At 36.4% G+C, this 24,007-nt stretch overlaps 1 protein-coding gene across 7 annotated transcripts in view; it reads left to right on the top strand.

Annotated features, from left to right (window-relative positions):
• Positions 1-23,137, top strand: part of SBF2 (SET binding factor 2) — a 231,263-nt gene extending 208,126 nt beyond the window's left edge. For 6 of the 7 annotated variants that reach the window (XM_088175608.1, XM_014876284.2, XM_014876287.2 and 3 more), the window contains 11 exons: positions 530-706; positions 3,451-3,552; positions 4,654-4,839; positions 10,991-11,117; positions 11,926-12,053; positions 12,573-12,806; positions 16,885-16,989; positions 18,039-18,232; positions 18,667-18,754; positions 20,155-20,286; positions 20,554-23,137. In XM_088175608.1, the coding sequence (XP_088031734.1) occupies positions 530-706; positions 3,451-3,552; positions 4,654-4,839; positions 10,991-11,117; positions 11,926-12,053; positions 12,573-12,806; positions 16,885-16,989; positions 18,039-18,232; positions 18,667-18,754; positions 20,155-20,286; positions 20,554-20,652 (1,572 nt within the window). In that variant the 3' untranslated portion in view covers positions 20,653-23,137. Of the gene's footprint in view, positions 1-529; positions 707-3,450; positions 3,553-4,653; positions 4,840-10,990; positions 11,118-11,925; positions 12,054-12,572; positions 12,807-16,884; positions 16,990-18,038; positions 18,233-18,666; positions 18,755-20,154; positions 20,287-20,553 lie in introns of those variants that run through there. The other variant, XM_088175611.1, reaches the window with a different exon arrangement.
• Positions 23,138-24,007: the final 870 nt, after the last annotated feature.

The raw sequence follows: 24,007 nt of genomic DNA, 5'->3' as shown, positions 1-24,007 counted from the left end.
CCATGTCCAGTGATTGTCTGGATGACTCAGCTGGTTTGCAGCTATGGGGCTTCTCTTTGGGTGTGGGGTTTACTTTTTTCTGCTTTCTTGAACTCCCAAAATGTGTCCTGCACTGTTCACATGTCATTCACACAGATATTTTCGGTTTTATTTGTTAATTGTTGATTAGCTTTAAAAATGTTAAAGGAAATACAGTATGTTGTGTGTAAAGAACTGAACAGATTGTCACCCAACTTTGGTTTTTCACCACTCTTACTGCTAGAATAATTCTAATTATTATTGAAAATATGACTGCTGAGCAGTACATTCTGCTGTTATGGTTATAGTTGGGTGCTTTACTGTGGTACATTTTGCATGGATTTTTGTTATATATTTTTATTATCCTGAGCAGGTGTTTAACTACACAGCTTTTTCATGAGGAATTAATTACTTAGCAATAAAACATGCAAGACTTTGGGATTTAAGGAGACTGTCAGTGAAAAATATGCTTCCCTTTTAAATTACATCTGCTATTGTCCTTTTCATACAGGGCTTCAAACTCGATTTTGCTTTGAATTGTGAATTTGTTCCTGTGGAATTCAGTGACATCCGGCAGACAAAGGCGAGCTTTAAGAAGCTGCTGAGAGCTTGTGTTCCCAGCACGATTCCCACCGAATCCGAGGCAACATTCCTCAAGGCACTTGGGGAGTCCGAGTGGTTCCCACAGGTAATTCTGTCTGCCAGGTCCTGCTGATAATCCCCATGCACTACTGCTCACACCAAATCAATTCCAAGCTCTTGTGGCACAGGATTATTGTGTTCTAAGCAGCTGCTCTTTGCTCCTTTGCATGTTTTCTATTCTGGCATTACACAAGCATTGCTGTTGTTTTAATGCCATCATGACATGTACAAATATGGGAGGCGTTTTTATAGCAGAATTTGTGTTTTGTGTCATGGAACACACGCACACAAGGAGAGATGACTTGGTTTTCTATCTATATAAATTTATGGTGTTGGGTTGAAATGATTTTTCTTATTTTGTAGATTTTAAAAATCAGAAAATGTGGAACAATAAATGAGTTTTTTGATTTTAAAACCAATATTTGACTCTTTCTATATGTTCCCACCCTGGATTTTGATATGCACAAGTTAAAAAACAAGCAAACATCTGTTGTGGGATATGGGGAAGACAGGATTTTGTGTGTGTTACTCTCTTCTCTCTGAATCTGTACCTTTATTTCCCTTTCTCATATTCCTTTACATGAATATTAACCTAACAAAGGCAAGACTGGAGCAAACTTTGCAAGATTCTGATGAAGAAGGATGTGGAAAAGCCAGCTCTTTGTAAACTAAAACCACTTCAATGACAGTGAATGGTTTTTAACAGCTATTTGTTATGTTTGGAATCCACTGCAGAATATACTTTCCTCAAACACAATTAATCACAAAAAGCAGAATAGAAACTAATGCTGATTTCCTGAGGAGGAAATACTTGTGAGTAACATGTCAGTGATTACAGATCAGGAAATGCACTCCTGGTTGAGATGGGCTGCAAGGGGTGGCTCAAGTTCCCTGAGCTGAGAGCAGGAGCTGATCATGGCCACCAAACTTTTCAGGGAGAGAACAAGTTGGGAGAGCATGGAAAAGACTTGACTTCCTCACCATGTGAGCATTTTCCATCACAGAGTGGTTGAGCAAGATCCCAAGTGGAGATAAAATAATTAAATGTCATTTCAGCATTGAATTGATGAAATAAGCATGTCCCCTGTAGCAGCCCAGGGATCAAGGCAGGTGACACTGGAATTACTCTTTTTTGGAATATTTCACAGGATCATTCTTTGCTTGGAGTGCATCACTCTGCTGAGGGCTGGGACATAATGTCACACCCTAGCTTTGCTACATTTAAACCACATTTCTGTGGTTTAAATCATGTCACATCTGACTTGTGTGATAAAGCTAATTTATGACTGATAAAGCTAATTTATGGCTGATAAAGTTAATTTATGACTGACTTGGCACATTTTCTATTATTCCCATGAAAGAACATAGATCTGTCATCTCAGAAATGTTTTCATTGTATTATGTTTTCCTCTTCTGGGCAATAGAACTTTAACATTACTGATTTTAACACTCTATGGACTATCTCTTCATAAAAATGTGAATGCACAGAAGAAAATTGGATCTGTAAAACCAGATTGCACATCAGTTTCCTCATTAGAGATGGAAAAAACAGCCTTTCTTCTATTCTACTGCCTAAGAAAGCATAGAAGAATAAACAAGTTTGGCTTTAAAAGTGGTTCTCTTTTCAGTCTTTTCCTATAAAAATTTCAGGAAAATTAGTCTGTTTGGGTTGGGATTTTTTCTAGATAATGCCTATGTGACTGCTCAGAGGAGTCAGGCATTTTCTATCACAATTTCCATTGCATATTCATCAGTTTTTTAACAGGAAGAAAGCAAACTGCCATGAATAAGGATGAATTTTCTTGGATTTAACTGTTGTTTGGTTGATGTGTTTTCCTCTTATTTTCTTCAATTTAATTTCCTCTTCACTTTCCTGTGCCTTTTGTACTTTCTGAACTTGCTTTTTTTCCTTGAGTAAATGATCTTATTTTTACCATCTTTTGTTTTTTTTCCTGTACTGTTCTCTTCCTTCTTTCAGGCTTTCATCTTTCCTATTGCTTCTGTTGGTTGGATTATATTCAGTGCTGCACAAAGAACAATTTCACTCTGCTGTAAAAAACCGAATTGTTTATGTATTACCTATTATGTTGTATATCAAGAGTGCTGTCATAATATACAAAAATGGTAAAATCATCATATAGATTTTTCTTTTTAGTAATAATGATGTGAAGTCTCATAGTAAGATAAAATTGCCCAAATTATCCTGAGCTTCTTTAACCTGCTTATTTTAGCATCACTGTATAATGAGTATTAAAGTGCAAATAATAAAGTGTCCTCTTTTCATATATTTTAGCTGTCTGCTCAACTATCTAAACTGTTTCTCTGTTATTATTGTTCAGTTCATTAATTTCCAACTTCCATGGGACTGAATATTAGTAATGTTATCTTGTAAATATCTTGCATGGGTTCTCCCATCAAAGTACTCAGTGACTTTATGGAATTTTAACATTTCACAGGAAATTATTTTAGTGTTAAGCCCAGGATGGAATTTCTCTCCAGTAAATCTATCAACTGTGTTGTTCCCATTCTCCTTTTTATGACAGCTATTTTATTACTCATTGGCTTTAATACTTTAAGTTCCTATCTTCAAAACTTCCCTCAGTTTTATTGTAGTTCAGATGGAAATCCTTAGACTATTACATTTTATTGTTGCCTAATCAGTTGCATCAATGTATTTCTCTGTGCTATATGTGGATCCAGGAATACATTTTTAAATATGAAAATATTCTATTTATTGATATTATCTTAAGATTTATCTAGAGTATATTACTCATTCATAATATTTTATAGCTTCACAGGATAATGCAACTGGGTGTGATCATCTCTGAACTCCTGGAAAATGGTTCTTCTGTTATGGTTTGTTTGGAAGATGGCTGGGATATTACTGCTCAAGTAAGCTGCTATAAAAACCTTGAAATAATTAAATATTAAGAAAACCACCAGACAAAACTTTTTTACACAAGCAACAGATAATTTGGTATGACATTAATAAATTCGTGTTGTGGCAGCAGAGGAGAAACCAGAACGCAGGAATTCTTACATTCATTTGCAATTTTGTCATGACATGGTTCCTTAAAATGGATTCATCCCAAAAGTCCTGATGGTCTTAACAGTTCTAAGGCTTCGATATAAGATCTGCATTCCTGCACCTGACCATGTGTAAGAATGAAAGCTGAAAGTTGCCACAACTGTTCATTTATCATTTTAAACGTTGTACATTTTAAACACGGGAGAAATTTCTTCTCTTCCATTCAATTTCCATAAGTAATGTTAGGAGACCACACAGGGAGAAAACTGAATTTGTGCCAAAGTGCCTTTAACACCTGCTGCAAGGACAGATCACCTCCAACTGTAAATTGGGTGAATCAAGATCTGCTGCCTCATTTTATAGATGCATTGTTCAGAAGAGAAACACAGATATCCATAATAAATAAAACCTTCATGTGCAGCCAGCATCATAATACCATGTAAACAAACACACGAAAGAATGTGACCATAATTATTGGAATCATTGCCAAACAGTGAAGCTACAGAGGGGACATACAGAGCTGGAAGTGCCAGAAGGTTGTGCTGCATTCTAAAGTCTCCTGAGATGCTGTGTATGAAAACAGACTGCAGTTGACTGGGGCAAAAACTCTGAAGTCACCCTCAGCACCAATTCTTTGATGGTTTTTTTTTAGCTGGGGTAGTAGATACTGTATTTTAAATGTTTATTTTAAAAGGGGTTTTATTTCAAACATAATTTAGATGTAGTAAGCATTGTTATCACCTCCCAAATCTGTAGCTGCTTAAGTTTTACTTCTACAGATACCATAAAGTCTCAATGCAACAGAAACCTTTTCATGTGGAATATCATTTGGTTTGCTTCATAAAAATGCTCAATGTATGTGATCAAATACTTGTCGTTGACTTTCCACGAAAGCTTTTGTTCTGCTGAAGGTTTGTGCTAACTTCTGTCCCTCATAACACAGAATGTCCTGTGCTGTGCTCTAGGTGGTGTCTCTGGTGCAGTTACTCAGTGATCCCTTCTACAGGAGCCTGGAGGGGTTCCGGGTGCTGGTGGAGAAGGAGTGGCTCTCGTTTGGTCACAAATTCAGCCAGCGCAGTAACCTCACCCCCAGCTGCCAGGGCACTGCCTTCACTCCTGTTTTCCTCCAGTTCCTGGACTGTGTGCATCAGGTGAGCCAGTCCCTAACTCCCATCTATATTTTTGTAGAAAACGAGGTTGTGGTTTTATTTTTTTTTTTTTTTGGTAGATTTTAAAAGGTTTAATAAAAGACAATAAGATATATAAATAATAAAGTCAAAGGTTATAATGGCCAGGGTGCTTGGCATTTAGCCAAGAGCATACTTGCTGTTTTGGAGACACTTCTTCAATTTGTTAGCCTGTTGCATATTTATAAACTGTTTTTTATATTCCAGGAATTGTTTTACATGGCTGCTTTTGAAGTCTGCTTGTTTAGAGTTTGTGTGGTTTTTTTGGCTGTGGTTTTAATTTAGGCTGTAATTTTCAATTTCTGTAGACATCTGTGCTAGTAATTAGTATATTAGTAGTGGGTGTCACTAGGTATTATTTAACTTAAGCAAGTAGTTCATTTATTATAAAGACACTGAATTAATCCATGTTATTCCTAAAGAAAACTCTGTTTTAAGAACTATTTCAGCACTGCACATATAATACTCACTTTAATATTTGCAAAAAGCTAATACCATAATATGTATTTATAACAGTTTCATGAAGAAATGTGTATATTGCAATATTTCAGATGTTATAGATACAGGTTTGGGAGCAGACCAGTAACAACATTCCCTAGGTTTTATTAATTTCACCTCAAGAAGAGCTGGGATGGTTGTGTAGAGGAGACTGACCCACAGCAGACTCAGAGGGATGGTTGGTAGTACTGCTCCATTAAGGTCATTTATGTACAGGTTTCAATTAGGTTTTTAAGCTATGACTGGCTTTTAGAGTCCTTTATTCAGAAGGAAGAAGGGACTGATTTCTAGTAGCTTGACTAGACAGTTTTTAATTCCTTGTGCCTGATGATGAGCCTTGAAGAGGCCCTGGACTGCACCAGTTCTGGAAATAATGACTTTTATGTCAATACATGTTCAGAACAAGATGGACACCAACAATTGTATTGTGTAGGAAGAAATTAGGTTAAAAAGATTTCACTCATTTTGGGTTAATTCTGAATTCTGTCCTTTTCTTCATCTCAAACCACTAAATATAGATTCTTTGCAGAGATTCTGACATAAGAGGGGCTCTTGCATAGTTCCCCTGGTACATGTGTCCTTCTTTTCCCACTTCCTTGATTTTTCTCACTGAAAAAGCTGAAAGTTTCCTTGACTTTATTAACCTGTGTTAAAATGCATGGATGAGTGTATATCACAGAAAATAACTGTTAAAGCACCAGCCTTTTACAGGGAGCACACATTCATAGTCAATACTTGCATGAAGGAGGAGTCTTACTCTGCTACCTGAAGAAAACTCCACAGAGTAAATAAATAACTGGCTAAACCAGTGGAAAACAATCTTCAGATATATCTATGTGAGATTGATAATGAATGAGTTTATAAGAAGATGAGTGAAAAACATATTCTGGAAAAAATCCCCAGCTTTCTTTGTATCCCAATGTTAAACACCAACAGCCATCATTATTGCTGTATCAGAAGTTAATAAATCATATTCTTGGAATTTGCATTGATTCCTACATCATTCCCCTTATGAAAATTTTAGAAATATTTGTCACCTCTTCTGTTTAATCCATTTCCCAGTGCTCGTAGTCGTAAGGTTGTTTTTTATTTGAAAGTGGGAGATTTCTCTAAAGAGAATCAATACTGCATTTTTTGTTCAAATAAATTAATCTGTCCAAATGTCACACGTTTTCTTACACTAGGCTTAGGGTTATTGCTCCTTTTCTGAAGAAGAAAAAACCCCATATTCTTGGTTGCAATAGCTACAACAGGGCAAAACTGCCATGTGCTCTAATACTGAAACTCATCTGCCTGGTGGTACATTCAGCTCTGTAAATTAATAATTTGTTGTGGTCATGGTGCTGTGTTCTCTTTGCTTTCAGGTGTCTTCTCTAAGCTTAAATTGGCTGATTGCATAACACCATCCATTAGCAGAATGGAGTAAACCTATCTCTGATTTTAAACAGCAATATAAATTGGAAGTGAATCCTTCCAGCATCTCCCCTTACCATTTTTTGATGCTGATCTGGTGCAAGTGTACTAGATTTTTTTTTGGGGGGGGAAGAGTTTAAACTTGCACCAATGATTTGTCACTTTTGTCACCATTGGGGTCCTCACTGTAAAGTGGAGTCATCCCCTCCCCTGCACTCGAGGTAGTGCAGGTAAAAGCACAGATGTGCAGAGTGGCTGCAGGCACCTCAGCAGCAGCTGCTCCAGTCTGAGCTCTGGCTTGCTTCCATGGAGGCATAGCCTGTTTCTGCCCCTGGAAACACCTTCCTTCAGTTTTACTGTAATAAATCTTAGAAAGTTTTCATTACAAGGACATTATCTACACGAACCCATGCAGTATTTCTTTCTCAAGTGGTTCCAGGGTGACACAGATTTTGGAAACAAATGGGTTATCCAGAAGAAAGCTAAAAGTTAAATTCAAGGATTTGGGTTTATTGTCATGAAATAGAATGATGGACCATCTTTTCTTCATGGCAGAATTCTCGGTTTTTCTTGAAGTTATGTTTAACAAAATCTGCAGCTCCAAGGACATGGAATAGTGGATTATAACCATCCCACCTTTAAAAGTTAGAATGAAATGCAAAGTGGGATAAATCCCTGCTGCTGACAACTGTCAGGGACAGTTTTGCCTCAGGCTGTGAATGTGTCAAGGAAATACAAGAACATTACCTTTAATTCACCTCAGGTGGCAGCTTTGGTGCTCAGCAGGTATCTGACTGTATCTCATGGAACACACAGGTTATTAAATACATTTTACAGAGGGAAGTGTATTTTCTGCTGTGTGAGAATGAGCTGTGTGCACATGCTCTGGTGGAGGTAGCATCCTGCCAGCCTCTTAGCTCAGGGGTTCTTGGGAGCCTGCCTGCTTTTCCCAGCCAAATGTTGGGAAAATTTGGTTAAAAAAAAAAAATCATCAGAAGCAGTTCAGCTTGTCCATCTGAAGGAGACAATAACTCCATATGAGGAAAGTTAAAGCTGTGAAGGGGTTATAATCATTTTACCCAGTTTTATCTTCATCCAAGACAGGGCATGGGAAGCATGATCAGTCTAATATAAATAATACAGATCTGTCTGTAAGCTAAATGACCTAAATCCCATGGAGAATGCAATTCTGAGTGACTTTTCTAGAATTAGTTAGATTACTCTTCTAATTAGTGATGATGGGCTAGTATTGAGTTACCAAATTCTAACAGTGTGGCTGTAATTTCTAGGGAAATTGATTTTGAAGTCAAATTATTGGTTGAAATTTCATATGAATTTATTATAAAAAAAAGTAAGTGTTCTCAACATCTGTACTTGAAAATTTTTGTGAAGTTTCATTGGTTTCTGTGCAAATTGTTACACAACTACAGAATCCAGTTCAATTGCAACTTAACCCTGAAGTGTAATATATTATAATCAGGTTTTTTAATTATCCATTAACTAGAGGCAAACATTTAGTCTTTTCCAAAGTCTTTTTAACCTTTAGAATCCATATACTAGGTGCAGTATGAAAATTACCACGAGCCAGTACATGCATTAAATGTCATGGGTTAAAGTAAAAACGCAGAGAAAACAAATGAAGCAGTGATTCCTAAATTAGAACTGCATCATCTTATAAAAAGTCATTGTTTATGCCAATATCTCCAGGTGTCAGCTGAATTATTAATGCAAAATCAGTCTTTCACAATAGCAGCATCTGGCAGATACTTTCCCTGCTTCTAAGGAGACTGAGTTTATGCAAGTGATGTCAGTGAGGAAGCTTTTCTTATTTTTCTTCTGAATCTATTTGGTAATTTATTAAGTATAATTAGAACAGGATGGTTTTGTAGAGCTGACATCCTTTCAGCTCAGTGAGGAGCTCTGGTCACAGTGCCCTGTGGAAGAGGTGAGTGCTGCTCCCATGGGACATGTGCTCAGTTAGTGCAGCGTTTGCAGGAGTAGCCTTGTAGCCATTGATTTGAATGGAATTAAAAACCCAAAACGGATTAGAAAACTAAGGCAGGCTGATAGAGCTGTAAGGGAATTAAATACATTTAGGAGATACTTCAGTGGGAGCGTGGTAATTTTAAAAAGAACTCCAAAATGCTGAATTTCTCTAATGATAATATTAGAAACACATACAGGTTTAATCAGGTCTTAAATGTTCATTTATTATGGAGATTAAGACAACAACAACTACTACATTGTTTACCTCTATCAGAAAAATGTTTTACAGTTGTTTTCTCTTTAAAAATAAATTATAATAAATTACAACAATATTTCTGCATCCAGAAATCTCAGAAAGAGAATCACCCACATTTAGATCCATGACAGGATTTTATCAGCAGCTTGTTCTTGTAACTCTTACATGTATTAAAATAATTGTTGGACCATAAGTAGAAGTTATGACCCTGTATATATTTCATGTCAAATAGCAGAATGTTGCCTTTCCTTCTTACAGTATATTAAAAAAAAAAAAAAACTTCTCCTAACATAAGGAGAAAATATGTACTAAAGAAGATATGGAAAAAAACCTCTGTTTTTTATAAATAGAGCTAAATATTTAATTTATCTATAAAATTGAAGTCCAGAATTTATTATGGAAAAAAAATTGCTTAGCTCTACTCTTACAAGTCAGTGCAGGAATGTAATATTAGTATCAGGGGAAAAATGGGAATTAAATAAGAGTGGGTATATTGAACTGACATGTCTTAAAAGTATCTTAGCACTTTAAATGCCCAGCCCCATGATAACATTGAGATATAATAACAATAAATTGTCTGAAATGCTGTGTGGGTGTTTATAGCTCCTTTCAAGGGATTTCCCTGTCACTGTTGTCTGTTCAGTAGAAAACCTCTCCTTGCTGAACACTTATTTCCTCCTTTATTTGGAAATCTAAATGTAAGGAACTTCAAGTAATCTTAATAACAATTCCCATCAGTACTGAAAAAAACCCTTTGAGTAACTGACAAGTTAAGAGGAAAAATGATAGGAGATTAGAGAGAAAATATGGAACAGGAAAATAGGAAAATGAGTGGTGGGAATGCAAAAGACAAGGCAGGGGAAGGTTGCAGAAGCCACAGGTATTTTCCAGGTTTGATGTGGAGCTGGACAAAGCACAGAGGGACTTATTCCAAAAGTGAAATTCCATCAGCAGTTTCTTTTTTCAATGGCAAGCTGTACTTATTCCCACTGCAATTAGGAATTTTCTGTTAACTGCCGTGTTTATTCTGAAAATAAAGATAGTGAGTCATAAACTTATTTGAAGAGTAAATTTTAAATTAACACATGAAATTTCTCCAAGCACTATCTCATCAAGGTTTTTAGAATCCTTCCTTTTATATGGATATCAAGTATAAATATCAGTAACTAAATTTTTTTGCCATGAATATTAAACTTCATGCTTGAAATCTTACACCAGGCTCTTTATGATAATGTTAAAGAGAAGCAGCTGTGAAGAGCCAGCCATTTCACAGTGCTGTACTCATAATTTTGTGTCATTTTTCTTAACTAAATATCAGCTCCTGACTCATGTTGGAGACATTCTCTGAGTTAGACAGACCCACAGCCTAATGAGGGTAACAATTTAAGGAATTACATCGTTTTTTACTGCTTTAAAAGAATAATGGCAAGACACCTCCTCAGTGTGGGGTTTTTTTCATACTCAAGAAATATGTGTGGACTAGTAAGTACTTGAGATGGAATGTCATTTGCAGCATTGTCTCTGTTCTTGTGTGCCCTGTGGGGTTCTGAGCAATAGCAAGAAATCCAATGTGAAACCTTTCAGTTCAAGTTTGAATTCCAGCCACACCCAGGAGCAGCATCTTTACCTGTGAAGTTATGTGGTGACTCAAGAATTATCATAGAAGGTTTAGATCCAGTTGGATTTCCTGCAAGAATCATGGGCTTTGTACAGAGTGGAATACAGAGTTTATTACACAGTTCATTCTATCTGCTCTGAAATGTTTATAAATTTATTTAGCCAAAAAAATATTCTAGGAACAAAATGTTAGAAGGATTTTTGTGACACTTGCAATTTGTTTTCAGCATTCATGGGGGAATTGTTTTGCTGTCATTTCATTTTATTATTTCCTACATACCTATTTGTATTATACCTCAATATCCACTTTTTTCCTTTTTTTGTTTTTTTAATTTTATTTTTTAGATTCATAACCAATACCCGACAGAGTTTGAGTTCAATCAATATTATCTGAAGTTTCTGGCTTTTCATCACATATCAAATCGATTTAAAACATTTCTTCTGGATTCAGATTATGAAAGACTAGAACATGGTATGTGTTACCTTTGTGTATTGCATATTGCTTTTGTAGTTGTTGATATTTTTCTCCTCAATATTTGGTCTGCAAAAATTTGCCTGGGTTAAGATGGTCCAGTAGCTGTGTGGTGACCACATAATGAATTAAATTTCAGATCTAGAGGGCAGAATGGATGTGAAGAACATGCAGGATTTTCTGCCTCAGTGATTCCTGAGCCATGCCTCTGATGGCCCTAAGGGGAAGAAATTCGTGCCATGCCTCAGGGATTTTAGCAATTTTTCCCCTAGTTCCATTCTCCCTACTAAATACCTTCTTTTCACAGAAACAAAGTCTCTGTGAGTCCATCAGGGAGTGCATAAAGCTTCAAAAAAGAAAAGCCTTTCCATCGACTACCTCCCACTTCTTCCTCGTGCATTATCTTCAGTGTTTCTCTTTTGATATTTTCTGTTTTACTCCATCTGTCATGTGCAGCCTTAGTGGTTCCAAAGCCCTGGCTCCCATCAGAGCCGTTTTACTGAGGCTGTTCCTGGGACTTGTCCACTAAAACATGCTCAGGGTTTCTCTGCTTTGTGGGCTCCTTCTCATGGCATATGATCCATTTTAATGCTTTTCTTAAAAAACTTGTAGCTGTGGGGCAGATTAGACCCGAGCAACCATTTTATTCCAAAAAAATGTAAATTTCTATTATTTATCTTCTTTATTTATTTCCTGTTGCAGTGGCATTTGAAAGCAGACTTTGCTATACCTTCAATCTGTGAAATTTCTTGAGCATTTGTTGAGCATTATCACAAAACCATCTTTTTGCTGCTCTTCTTTTCCCCAGGGACATTGTTTGAAGATAAAGGAGATAAACATGCCAAGAAAGGAATTTGTATTTGGGAATGTATTGAAAAGATGCACAAAAGGAGCCCTATTTTCTTCAATTACCTCTATGCCCCTACTGAAATGGAGGTATGGTTTTTCTTAAAATACAGGTGGTTTGTTATTCTGGGTGATTCCTTGAGCACATTTTGATATTTGAATTGTTCTGAACTCAGTTAAGTGTTTGCTGGACACAATTGACCCTACCTGATTGATTGGAGCAGTGTCTGAAAATCATGGAAATGTCATTTAAAGGGCCAAATTCTGGAGCATGTATTCATGCATCCTGGTGAGCTAAATGAGGTTCTCTGATGTCATTAAACGATATAAATTATTATTAAAATTGTCTTTAAAGGGGAGCAGATTTTAGAGTCATAATGAGACACATTTCCTAACAATCTGATTGAATCACTTTATCTACATCTGTCTTATATGATAATGTCTGTCCCCTAGACTGGGCTGTGTCTTGAATCATTTTAGAAAATTCACAGTACACTCACCATTGTAGAATTCAATTAAGAATGATCTGGAAAATAAAGGTATTGTGTTGTAAATCTTAAATTCAAAGGCTTATTTCATGTCATAATAGTAACACTTTGTTTCAAATAGGCACTGAAGCCAAATGTAAATATTTCCAGCCTCAAAAAGTGGGATTATTATGTAGAAGAGATTTTGGCTACAGGTCCTTCCTATGATTGGACCATGGTACCTGCAAAATGCAACGTTTCAGAAGAAAATGACCAAACAGATGGTTCAGCCTCTCAGACTAAGAGGAAAATAGTGTGGCCATGTTATGATGATGTAAAAAAAATACAGCCTGATGCCATCACCAGCCTTTTAAATGTGAGTACTTGTGTTGCCCAGAACAGGAAGTTCTCTTATGCTCATGAAATTCATATTTCCTTTTTATTGAAGTTATTGCCTTACAGATGTAATGTTATTAAAAGGATCATGATAGATGTCAAAAAAAGGTCTTTAGTAAGACTGAGTGGTTGATCTGGAGATGTGGTGGTTCTGGGAATCAATCAGATTTCCTGCAAAGCTGATATTGTTCTGAATTCACACTTCCCTGGGACTTAATTGTAGTCAGTAACTACTCATGGGTTCATTTTTCACTGTCTGTTTCAAAGGATAAGTAAAATTTTAGGTTGCCTTTTGTAGGAAATGCAGGAACAGCTATTTTCATTGGGGCAAATGGTGAATCTTGATTTCTTGACCTCTCCTCATTTTGAAGTAGGTGTGTGGTAAAATAACGACCCAGATTCTTGGACAGATCAGAAAATAGAATCAGACATTTGTTGATTTTAACAATTGGAAAGCAGATACACAAACATAAACTGAACATCTTGGCCCACATTTCCCCAAAAAAACTTGCCATGATTGCTCTTAGTTTAGTCATGTTTACTAGAACCAAACTGATATATTTAGATTCTTCAAAATATTTTGGTACTTGAAATAGATGCTTGATTTTGGCTTTTTCATGTTTGGGCTCACTTAGGCTGCTTAGGTTTTCTCCTTTCTTCACTAGAAGATGAAAAATGATCTCATTATCATCATTGTTGTAGTTATTTTGAGTGATTTAACATCTGTCTTCTCTTAAAGATGAAGGTGCTTGTTGATTATAATTAATTAACAGCCTAACATTTGGTTATCATCATAATTGATAGTGCAGGAAAATGACATGGGCATTCTTCACTTCCACTGTTTTGAGCCACTTGGATGTCCAGATACAAATCCCTGTGTGCAGTGTTTTATTTTGAAAACTCTCTGCAGACTTTGCCTTACATTAAAGCTGGGATTATGGAGCCTGCTATTGCAATGCTTGGAAAATTGGGATATGCTGTAGGCCCCCAATTCTCCTGATGATTTTTAGCAACCATTAATGCAGGAAGCTTCTGAATGGATGTGAGTCCTTGAAGATTTTAGGGAGTTGTTTTTATTCTGGCACATTCCTCCAATTCCATTTGGTCTGCCCCATCCAATCCCGATTGATCAAACACGGGAACAATGCCCAATAAAAAAATAATAAATCAAGAGAATCTCTTGTAAAACCATCCTTGACTCAAAATAGGACAGTCAGAACTTCTCAGTGCTTCTGATTTCCCAGAAGCAAAGGAGGAGCAAAGCACAGAGGGTTTTGTATCAGGTAACCAGAGGCCAGAAGCACATCAGGAATACAACAATGATCTCCTGCATTTCTTCCCGGGGTGGATGCCAGAATATCCATATCCACAACTGTGAGAAACTGCCATGTAACAGGGAAATTAGCCATATTATAGGCTAAAGATAATGTGGGTCAGGTTTTATAGAGTTTAAATGTTGTTTGTGAATTAGATTATAGTAATAAAAGATAGCAATGGAGAGAACATTTGGAAAACTTTGGAGAGGTTGTATAAAGGTTACAAAAATATTCTTCTAAGTTTAAAAAGCAAAGTGAACGTTCTTTTAAAACAAGTTGTTAATTTAGGGCTATTGCTGATGTAGGAGAAAGACCTCTCTTTAATCATAAATCCACTGAGAACGTGTTGGTATCCAAAAAATGTTTCAGCTGAGACCATATTTAGCATCATAAATTACTGGGGAAGGTTGATTCTCGCTTAGTTTATAATGATAAGCCCAAATTTGTTTTTTCTAAAGATATTTTTTCAATTGAAAATCAGATAGTGCACTTCAGGATGTAAAGCTGAAACAGAGAAGCTACTGGGTGCCTTAATTCAGAATTTTCATGGTAGAATGTGATGCTTTTCTTCTAAGAGTGGTTCAGATTCTGGTACTCGTAAGAATTGTGAGAAATAAAGCTACACAAAGGAGGTGATCAGCCTCCAGAGTTCTGTCTCTACCATTCAAATATTCCAAAGCAGGTTATTTAGCAGATTTCTGGAAGGCACAGTAATACTAATTGCTTGTTATTAATTGCAGGAAATGGATATTCTCATAATTGAATTTGTTATAACTTTTCTTTATATATTTCTGCTCCTGTAACCCTGGACAACAAGAGATGAACCAGAGAGATAAATTTAAAGATTATTTTTCTTTCAAGGAAATGCATCTACTCAGAGTCCATTCCACACATGGAAAGGAAAAAAAAAAAATCTGCTGCTTTCTGTAAAATTTAAAACTGAAGAGGCAAGAGTAAATCTTAGTGATTTATTGCCATGTATGTTTTCTTTACATGGAGTCTATTAAAGGCGAATTTAGTCCTAACTTTTCAAGTTATATACAGGAGATTGTTGAAAGTTTTTCATGAAAGTTTTTCATTTTAAGTTCTGGAAGCACTGCTCACTATGGAGCCAAAAAAGAAGGAATGTGACCCAGTTGCTAAGTAACAAGTTTCAGTTACTTCCAGATTCTGCAGAGAAGGACTCGTACTCAGAAGTCAAGACTAGGGCAGAGAGAGAATGATCAGATTAAACTGACTAGCTTCGAGCAATAAAGAGTTTATATCCTTTTGCTGCAATTTGGAAAGGATTTTACTTTAAAAAGTGAGTGGTAAATTGATTCAGTTTTATGCCTCCAGAAGTGTTTTCCATTCAGCACTTTCAAACACAAACGAGTCATCCAGTGAAAGCTCAAGTCTGGCTTCTGTTCATCATTCCTCGTTTTTTCATCTACCTGAAGATACTCCAACCAAAAGTGTTCTGGTTTTATTTCTTAGCAGAAAAGAGAGCATGTGTGACTATCAGCTACCTTCAATATTTAAATATATAAATATATATATGTATTTAATTCTTGCTGTTAAGCCACATTTCTTATATTCAGTTTCACTCGGGAGTTTTCAAATTTATCTTCAGGAAGGAAAAGTTTGTAGAAGTATTTTGTTCCTGTTACATTGTCAAATGGTGGCTTTTTCTTTTCACCTTAGAGTTCAAAATTTAGTTCAGAAGTTAATTTCCTTATCGAAATGTTTTCTTACTTTAAAAGTATAATAATTTTCTGTCTTTCAATTAATAGCAATTTCCTGAATTTTTTTCAAACAAGACACCAATAGGAATGGGACAGTATTATGAAATCTATTGTAATTAATAGGTAGGGTTGAAGTAAATAGAGACTGACTTTCTCTACTTTGAAAATAAATGTCTTAGATGTTTAGCTGGCTTTTATATAGCATGAGATGCCTATATCCTGTCGCATTTTTTTATTCCATCGTGAATTCTTAATTTAATTTGAAAAACTGAGGGTTTTATTTAATTAATAAGAAGATATTCATAACAATATAGTTGTTGAAAGTAAAAATGGAGAAAGGAAGCATGGCAAGGAATATGGGCCACACTTCAAAGTCTTGATAAATGTATCAATGAGTGTTCACAAGTAAACATAAACTCATAAAATTGCCTCTTTTTACTTAACTTTGCACTGTCTTATTAACAGGAAATAACCCTAACTGGAGGTTATCAACATAGGTCATATTCCCAAGTTCCACAGCAAGAACATGTTGTTACAGTCTGGCATCCAAACTGAATAAATCTTTCTATTTCATTTCCTTCTTTTATTACAGCTTTGTGTCACATTTTATAAAGCAGGGTAAATGTTAATATTGGCAACGCACGACGTTGGTGTCGCAGCACAGAATTTGTTCTTTGTAAATATTTTCATAAAATACAGCCTGTCCTTATCAGTGTTGTGTTTCTGTTATGGCAGTGGGTGTTGAATTTTGTGTGTTCAGGGGGGAATTGAAAGCTGGTGGCTCCTCCAAGCTGGGGCATGCAGGAAGAGCAGTGTGGCTCACGCTTGCCTTTGACTTTGATTCTGATGGGTCTCAGTTCACAGCTCGTGTGACAGAGGGTTTTCAACTTCACTGGGTGGAAACATTGGCTGGAGAATAGCTGTGTAAAAATGATTGCCAGGGAGTGATCAGTTAGAAATGTTTTATTCTATTTATTTATTCCTTTATTCTTAAGGAAACCCTTGTTCCTTGTTTCAGGAAATCGAAAGGTTGGAAAGTAAATTAAGTCAGAGCCCAGAGAGGTGGCAGCTTTTGTGGGAAAGGGTCAAAATTAATCTAAAGGATGACACCAGACAAGACAATGTAAGTAGAAAAGAGCTTGCCCCATAGAATAATTCTGTTCCTCCTATATAGGCTACCTGAGGCACTGACAAAATCACTGTATTTCTTGGAGTAGAATACTGCTTTTGTAAAACTGAAGATGTTGTTCTAACCCATGATATTGGCTTTTTATTTCTTCATGTTGAAAAATATATTTTCACTTGTGCTGTTTATCTAGTTGCCTTTCCAGAGTAGGTTAAGGCATATAGATAAAATGAGTGTTTTACTAATGCACAAATACAGGATTTTATGTATTTAAAAGATTCTTGAAGTACTGAAAAAGCTCAATTCCTGAAAGGAGCCAAAAGAATATCACAGATTCTCAGAGATAAGTGAAGATATTTCCATGGCTAAATGGAGTTACAGTTTCTAAGGAGAGATAAGAAATATTCCTGCTTGTGTTTCCAGTTCCTGACCATGGTAACAAGAAGAGCTGACACTATTGATACTTCCTAAGTCAGGGGTTGCCTCTTTGCTCTGTGTGTGCACCAGGAATAATGCTAGGTGCTGCTTTTTGGGAGCTCTGAACTTTGCACAGTGAGTTACCAGTTCAAGACTGTGTCTATAGAGTGTTGTCATTTAGATTAGGACCAAATACAGGATCCCTTTTGTTCCAGGTTATTGAGATCCTACTGAAATGACATGGATCTATAAAGGAGCTTTTGGAAGCCGTAGGTTTTCCTTTCCCCCCTTCCTTCCCTTTGAAATCAGGGAAATTTATTGGATCCAAATGTCTGCTTAGTTTTAGATGCTTCTGAGAAAGCAAGGCAAACACTGTTCAGTATTATGTCACTGGAATATATGAAGTTTTTCTGAAATACTGATTTCTCACACCTTGTGAACTCTTCTCCCTAAGAAATGCAGGGATTGCCATCCCTCTGCCTTCTTCTCTGATTTGTATTAGGAAGATTTTTTTTTTGGCCTCACAGTAGCTCCCAACTTACATATTGTACCATGTATTTATTACCATTACAGCACTGAGACCATAACACATTGCATTACCTTTTTCCTTGCATTTCCCTGTTTCTCAGCTCCGGAGACATCCCTCAGGCTCCTCAGGGATGATGTCACCCAATCTACATTCCTATCAAAAGAGATCTTTGCTGGAAATACCTGACAGTGGGCTGGGTGAGGAGCAGAGTTCCAGCATCTCCCCCTCTAATGGAGTAGACAGAAGAACAACGACACTGTACAATCATTTCACATCAAAGAATGATGAAAACAGGTAAACTGAATAACCAGGCAGCATTCAGTAATATTTTATTGGATTGGTGAAAGTCTCTGCCTTAGGAAAAAATGAAACTCATGTGCACAGAACGTTTTGTGGCTATGTTATTCCTTCTTTTTGGATCTGGTTACATTTAGTTGTCTCAGTGGGTGGGATTTTATCTCCTACCAGCATCCTTCACCCTTCCCTTTCCTTAGATGCACAAGCAAATTGTAGTTGTGCATTTAATGCAATTAAAAGGGTGTTGTATCTGTGTATCACAGTTACCAATAGCTAAACTCTTGGTTTAAATCCTACCGGTTTTCCTGCAGAAAAAAAGTGTTTAATTTGTATGTAGTTAAGTGTTTAATAGGTATCATTTTGGGGCTTTTATTTCTCAGCAGTATCCATTTTATGGGATCACATGCCCCTGTATTTTGTGTCCCTCTCAGATCTTTTGAAGGTACGCTGTACAAAAGAGGAGCTTTGCTCAAAGGTTGGAAACCTCGCTGGTTTGTGCTGGATGTGACAAAACACCAGGTAAAACCTTTTCAGATAATGGACTTCTTTATTATTATGTTGCTCCTTTTTTATCAGCTGGGTTTGGTCTTACAAAGAATATTAGTGATGACGATTTTCAGATGTGATGGGTGCTACATCATTCTAGACCTATCTGTATTTGTCTTGTGTATCTTGTAGCTGATACAGAATTCTGAGTGGACAGAGGGGTTTTAGTATTTTGCCTTTTATTTTTTAGGAAAAAACATATAGGAGTATTTTGTAAAAATACATGAGAGTATTTTAAAAACATATAGGATATATATACAATTCAGCAGAAAAATTATTCATAAGTTTTCTACCTAATCGTTGCATAAAAAGGAGCACCAAAACTAGACATCTGTTGGTCTAAACTTTTTATCCAATTTGCAATGTGTGCCAGAATTCTGCAGGAGAAATTTATGGTCTTGTGTACTTCAAATAATGTTGGGTCATCAGGCAGTAAAATGTTCTGAGCCAAATATTCCACACAGTGGGGAATATTCTGACACTTATGTATGCTTTTGTTTAAAAAAATACTAATTTATTGTAGTCAATACACTTAAAAATATGTAATATAGATAAAGACAAGCATCTCTTTAAATGCTAATTGACTACTTCAAGATCAGTGTGGTAAATACCAACAAATGTGCTATTTATAATTCTTCTTCTAATATATCCTGTATATCTTATATATAGAAGAAAGGGTTCATTTTGCAGGAGAAAAAGATGCTTTTACATTTTTTGTGTAACCAAATAACCTTCTGAGTATGATAGATGCAGGAGAAATACAGGTCAGTCCTAGCTGGAATTCTGTTGTCTGACCTTTGCTGTGAAAGTTTGTGTTGCTGTTTTACATTGGTTTATGGGAATTTGTTGGGGTTTTGTTGTGGGGGCCTTTTTTGGAACTTGTTTTCATGTTGAACCTTAGTTCACAGAGTGATTTAGATTCATGTCAAAGTATCTTTGTAAGGAGGAAAAAAAAAAAAGCACAGACTTCATTCAACCTCTATGTGTGGTATAGGAAAACGTGAGCTTTCTGTGTGGTTTATAATTACCTAAAATTACACTTAAAGTTTTGCTGATCACTTTAAATTCTTGAAATACAGAGAATGAGTGTTCTGGCAATGCCTTGGTGAAGTAAAGCTTTTGTGTTAGTTTTATGTAATGACCAGTGAAGAAGTGGTTCTGCTTTCCTGCCCCACGTGTCCTCTGCCCAGAGCAATCCATGACTATTCTCTGCTCTGGAGCTCTGGGGACAAAAAACTCTCCTGGTAACCTCTGTGCCTCCCACCCTTAGCAGTCAATGCCCCCAGGCTGTATCCAGGAAAAGGGAATTAATCTGGAAGGTCCATCTAAAAGCCTGTCTGGATTTATTTTATTTTTTTTCTCTTGTGTTCCAGCTGCGATACTATGACTCTGGTGAGGATACGAGCTGTAAGGGACACATAGACCTTGCAGAAGTGGAAACTGTGATTCCTGCTTCCCCAACAATTGGAGCTCCAAAACATGCCAGTGAAAAGGCATTTTTTGATGTAAGTATATCTGGTCTTTACTTGATCTTTATCTTTACTTTCCCTTGGTGTTTTTAAGCTCCTGCTTCCAGTCCTGTGAGAGCTAGAAAGGAGCTGTTGTGCCATCTGAAGACAAAAAAATTTTATGTAGCTGGCATCACTCTCAACAGCAGTAATTCAAAAATATTCCATTCAGACACAATTAGCACATTGAGTATTGCAGTTTAAAGTTTGCAGGTTTTCTTTTCTATGAGCTGACAACTTTGTGTCCTTGTTTTTCCTTTGCAGCTGAAGACGAACAAACGTGTGTATAACTTTTGTGCCCAAGATGCACAGAGTGCTCAACAATGGATGGACAGGATCCAGAGCTGCATTTCAGATGCATAGAAAGGAGAAAAATGTTCCATAATAAAGTCTCATTTAAAGCACCTCATCCTGGAAGAAACTGAGTTCTGGAATGTTACTGACACACAGCCCGCCTTCCTCACATTTCAGCCATAAAAGTTCATAATGAGTTGTTTTCTGTTTAATAATTATAACCACTGTAACTGCTATGGTTGGGTTTTTTTCTGCAGGGAGGACTTGGGAAAATAATAATCCATTTATCCTGAATTTCCTCTTTCTTCAGTACAATTCCTAGCTATAAAAAGTGGGCTGTATTTGCACTAGCATCTGATCCCAGTTTTCTCATTTCAGAGCTATTCTGTTAGGAAACCTGTCCAAAGGAAAGTGTAGAAATTTTCCCTTCAACAAGAAGTGTATTTCCAGTTTATTTAGATTTTTAAGCAGAATGTTCTTATTTCCAAGCTAGTCATGAATAAGAGGAAACACATCTACAATTCCTAAAAACAAATAAATAAATGAAGCTTGTGAGTCCAGTGACATACACACGAGGTTGCCAATGTTTATAGACAGTCGATATTTTTAGAGACCAAAAAAGTGAAATTGCCTGATGCCAGACTTTCAAATGTCTTCTCAGTGTGCAGGTCATTCTCTAATCTCGTGCTCTGCTGAGTGCTTCTGCAATGTTGTTATGGAATTTCAAGATCTAGGGATTACCTAAAGACCATAGATAGCACTTTTATTTTAGATTCTGTTTGCAATTCCAATGGGATAAACGAAAGAAAACTGGCTGACACTACCCTGGAGTGATGGAAAACACCAAACTAGGAATTCAGTAGATGAAGGATCCCTTGTGTGTGAGTTGTATGTGTTAATTTATATGCTGTTCTGCTCACTGTAAAATAAAAAAATAACAAACATGATAATGCACTAAACAATGAAGCAAGCACTTGCACTGAAATCTTTCCAATGCAGACATTTTGCAGGACAGAGGTAAGTTATTTGTAGCAGAACAAAACAAAACTAGCTAGTTAACAGCATTTACAGATATTAGATATGTACATAATCGAGTTTGAGGTGTCGTGATTTGATACTTTTTAAACATTTTTTTGCACATTAATTGGAAGACTGTTTATAGATTTTTACTTTTGATGAACTTGTGTTTGTTCTGCTTGAAATTCTGGCGAAACATTTTTAATAGCCCCAAATTAGTTGAAATTTTACAGTCTGCCAATAATGAGGACTTTGAGTAGAATATGTAGGTAATTAAGCCATTGTTTTTACTTTGAAATGTTAATATGTTAAATAGCACACTAATATTACAAAAGGTCTGTATATATGATCCACTATTTTCTCATTTTTCCAGACGTTCTGCTTGTAATTTAATGTCAGCCTAACCAAACTGACTATACTTACAAGGTTTTTCAGTTCTTAAACTTTGTGGGTTTTTTTATAACTAATGTATTTTGTCAGAAAGGAACATAGATTTCTCACCACACACAATAGGAAGTGCAGCTGTTTTTAATGCAATTTCAAAACAAAAATATGAAGGATTTTTCTAGCATTTTTCAAGTGACAAATTTCCACCTGTGACAATGGTGTTTGCACATTTGTATTTTTCTTTGTATATGAAGTACTTTTATATGTACTTTGTAAAATACTGATCCTGTTCTTAGGTTATATGAAGATATACATACCACTGCTTATTTTGTAACTGGTTAATTTTAACGCCTGTATGTTATGTGATATATGTATGCTAACCATCCTGTAATAAATACACTCCTTCAGGAAAAATAACAACTTTCCTTTGACTGTAAAAGAGAAAAAAAGCAAGACCCACCTGTTGAAATATTCCACGGGCACAAGACAAATCCTTATTTACTCTGTATTAAGAATAGTGGGTGTATTCAAAACTATGTGGTCTTTTGTATACTTGTAAATATTCTTACCTAAAAGTTGCACTTGGGCATCCCTAACTCAAACACTTGTCAACAGTAACACTAAAGAAATCAGAATTTAAAGCAAAATTATCATTCTAACGAGTCTCAGTGTATAGCCTTTACCAAAAGGCTAAATACATGTTGATGTTCATACTAGAGTCATTGAATAATGATGTTAAATATATTTTTTAAAAAAAGATTCTGTGTGATATCGCCAACATAAGTCTACATACTTTCACCCTGAGACTTGTCTCACTCATATCACCTTATGCAAAAATGATCTAGTTCCTAAAAAATAGAAACTATAAAAGAAATGGCGAGGTCTCGATTGAGCCAGTGCTATAAATGGAATTCCTGATGTGGTGTGGGACAGCAGAGTCCAAAGGGAAAGGGAAGGTGTGGCAGGGGTGGGGACCCGTGGCAGTTCTGGGATGCTGTGGTGCTTGGAGGACGTGGTTTGCTTATTGAGCTTGGCATGGATGCTAATGTTGCCTTAAATGTCGATCTCGGTTTTTTAGTGTCTGTATTGATGGAGAATGGACTTGAGCAACTTAACTTAAAAATACCCAAATAAAAGCTGAAATGACGGACGTGGTGTTTGTGGTGTCTGTGGAAGGAATGTACAAGGGAAGGGTGGGAAAGGATCTCGGTATGAGGACACAGCGTTTGTGTCCCTCAAGGTCTCTCCTCTGCAAAGTGAAGATTCCAACAGAAAGAAAATGTGGACAAGTCAGCTTGGCTGTAGGTTTTACCAGTGTGTTTGAGCTGTAGCAGCAGCAGCAGCAGAGAATTAGGAACTGAGAATTATTTTGGGAAAAATGCTGCGTACAAAGGGATTCAGCTTCATATTCCGTGAAAATTCTGTGTAAAAATCCACCCAGGAGTTGGGGATGAGCAGATGTGCTCCCTGTGCTGTGTCACATCACTATTCCCACACTGTGCATCACAACATTCCTACTGTAGAAAAGAGAATTGCAACATTGCAGGTCTTACATAAGGGGAGAGGATTGTTTGCCCTTCTCTGTTCAGTAACAAAACATCCACGGCGTAGGTGGAGGAATGAAGTTCAGGCTTTGAAGAGTTGTTGCTGGGGTATTATATCAGTGATTTCTCTTTCCTATCTAACAAGTGTTTTCTATAAAAACCCTTCCTTTTGATGGAGCCTTAGAATTACTACACTAAAAAATAAAATACTTAGCATGCCACACGTGTGGGTCACTGGTTATGTAATGGTACACAAACAGCTAACAGACCCAAGAACAAATGTTCAAAATTCTGTGTCACATCCCACACATTATTTGTATCTGATATTTTGTGAATTTCAGACATAACAAAAATGTGGTGATCTTGTCCAAACGCTGTCATTTTGCCTTTTCATCCTGTAATATTGTTGGAGTATATCGAAGTGGCTGCACCACATTTCTCATTTTTCATATTTGTGATCATCCAAATATTTTGTC

Source organism: Sturnus vulgaris, chromosome 18 (genome assembly GCF_052056855.1).
Source record: "Sturnus vulgaris isolate bStuVul1 chromosome 18, bStuVul1.hap1, whole genome shotgun sequence".
NCBI classification, from domain to species: domain Eukaryota; kingdom Metazoa; phylum Chordata; class Aves; order Passeriformes; family Sturnidae; genus Sturnus; species Sturnus vulgaris.
Note: the sequence above shows the minus strand (reverse complement) of the source record. Positions and strands in the feature narration are given on the sequence as shown.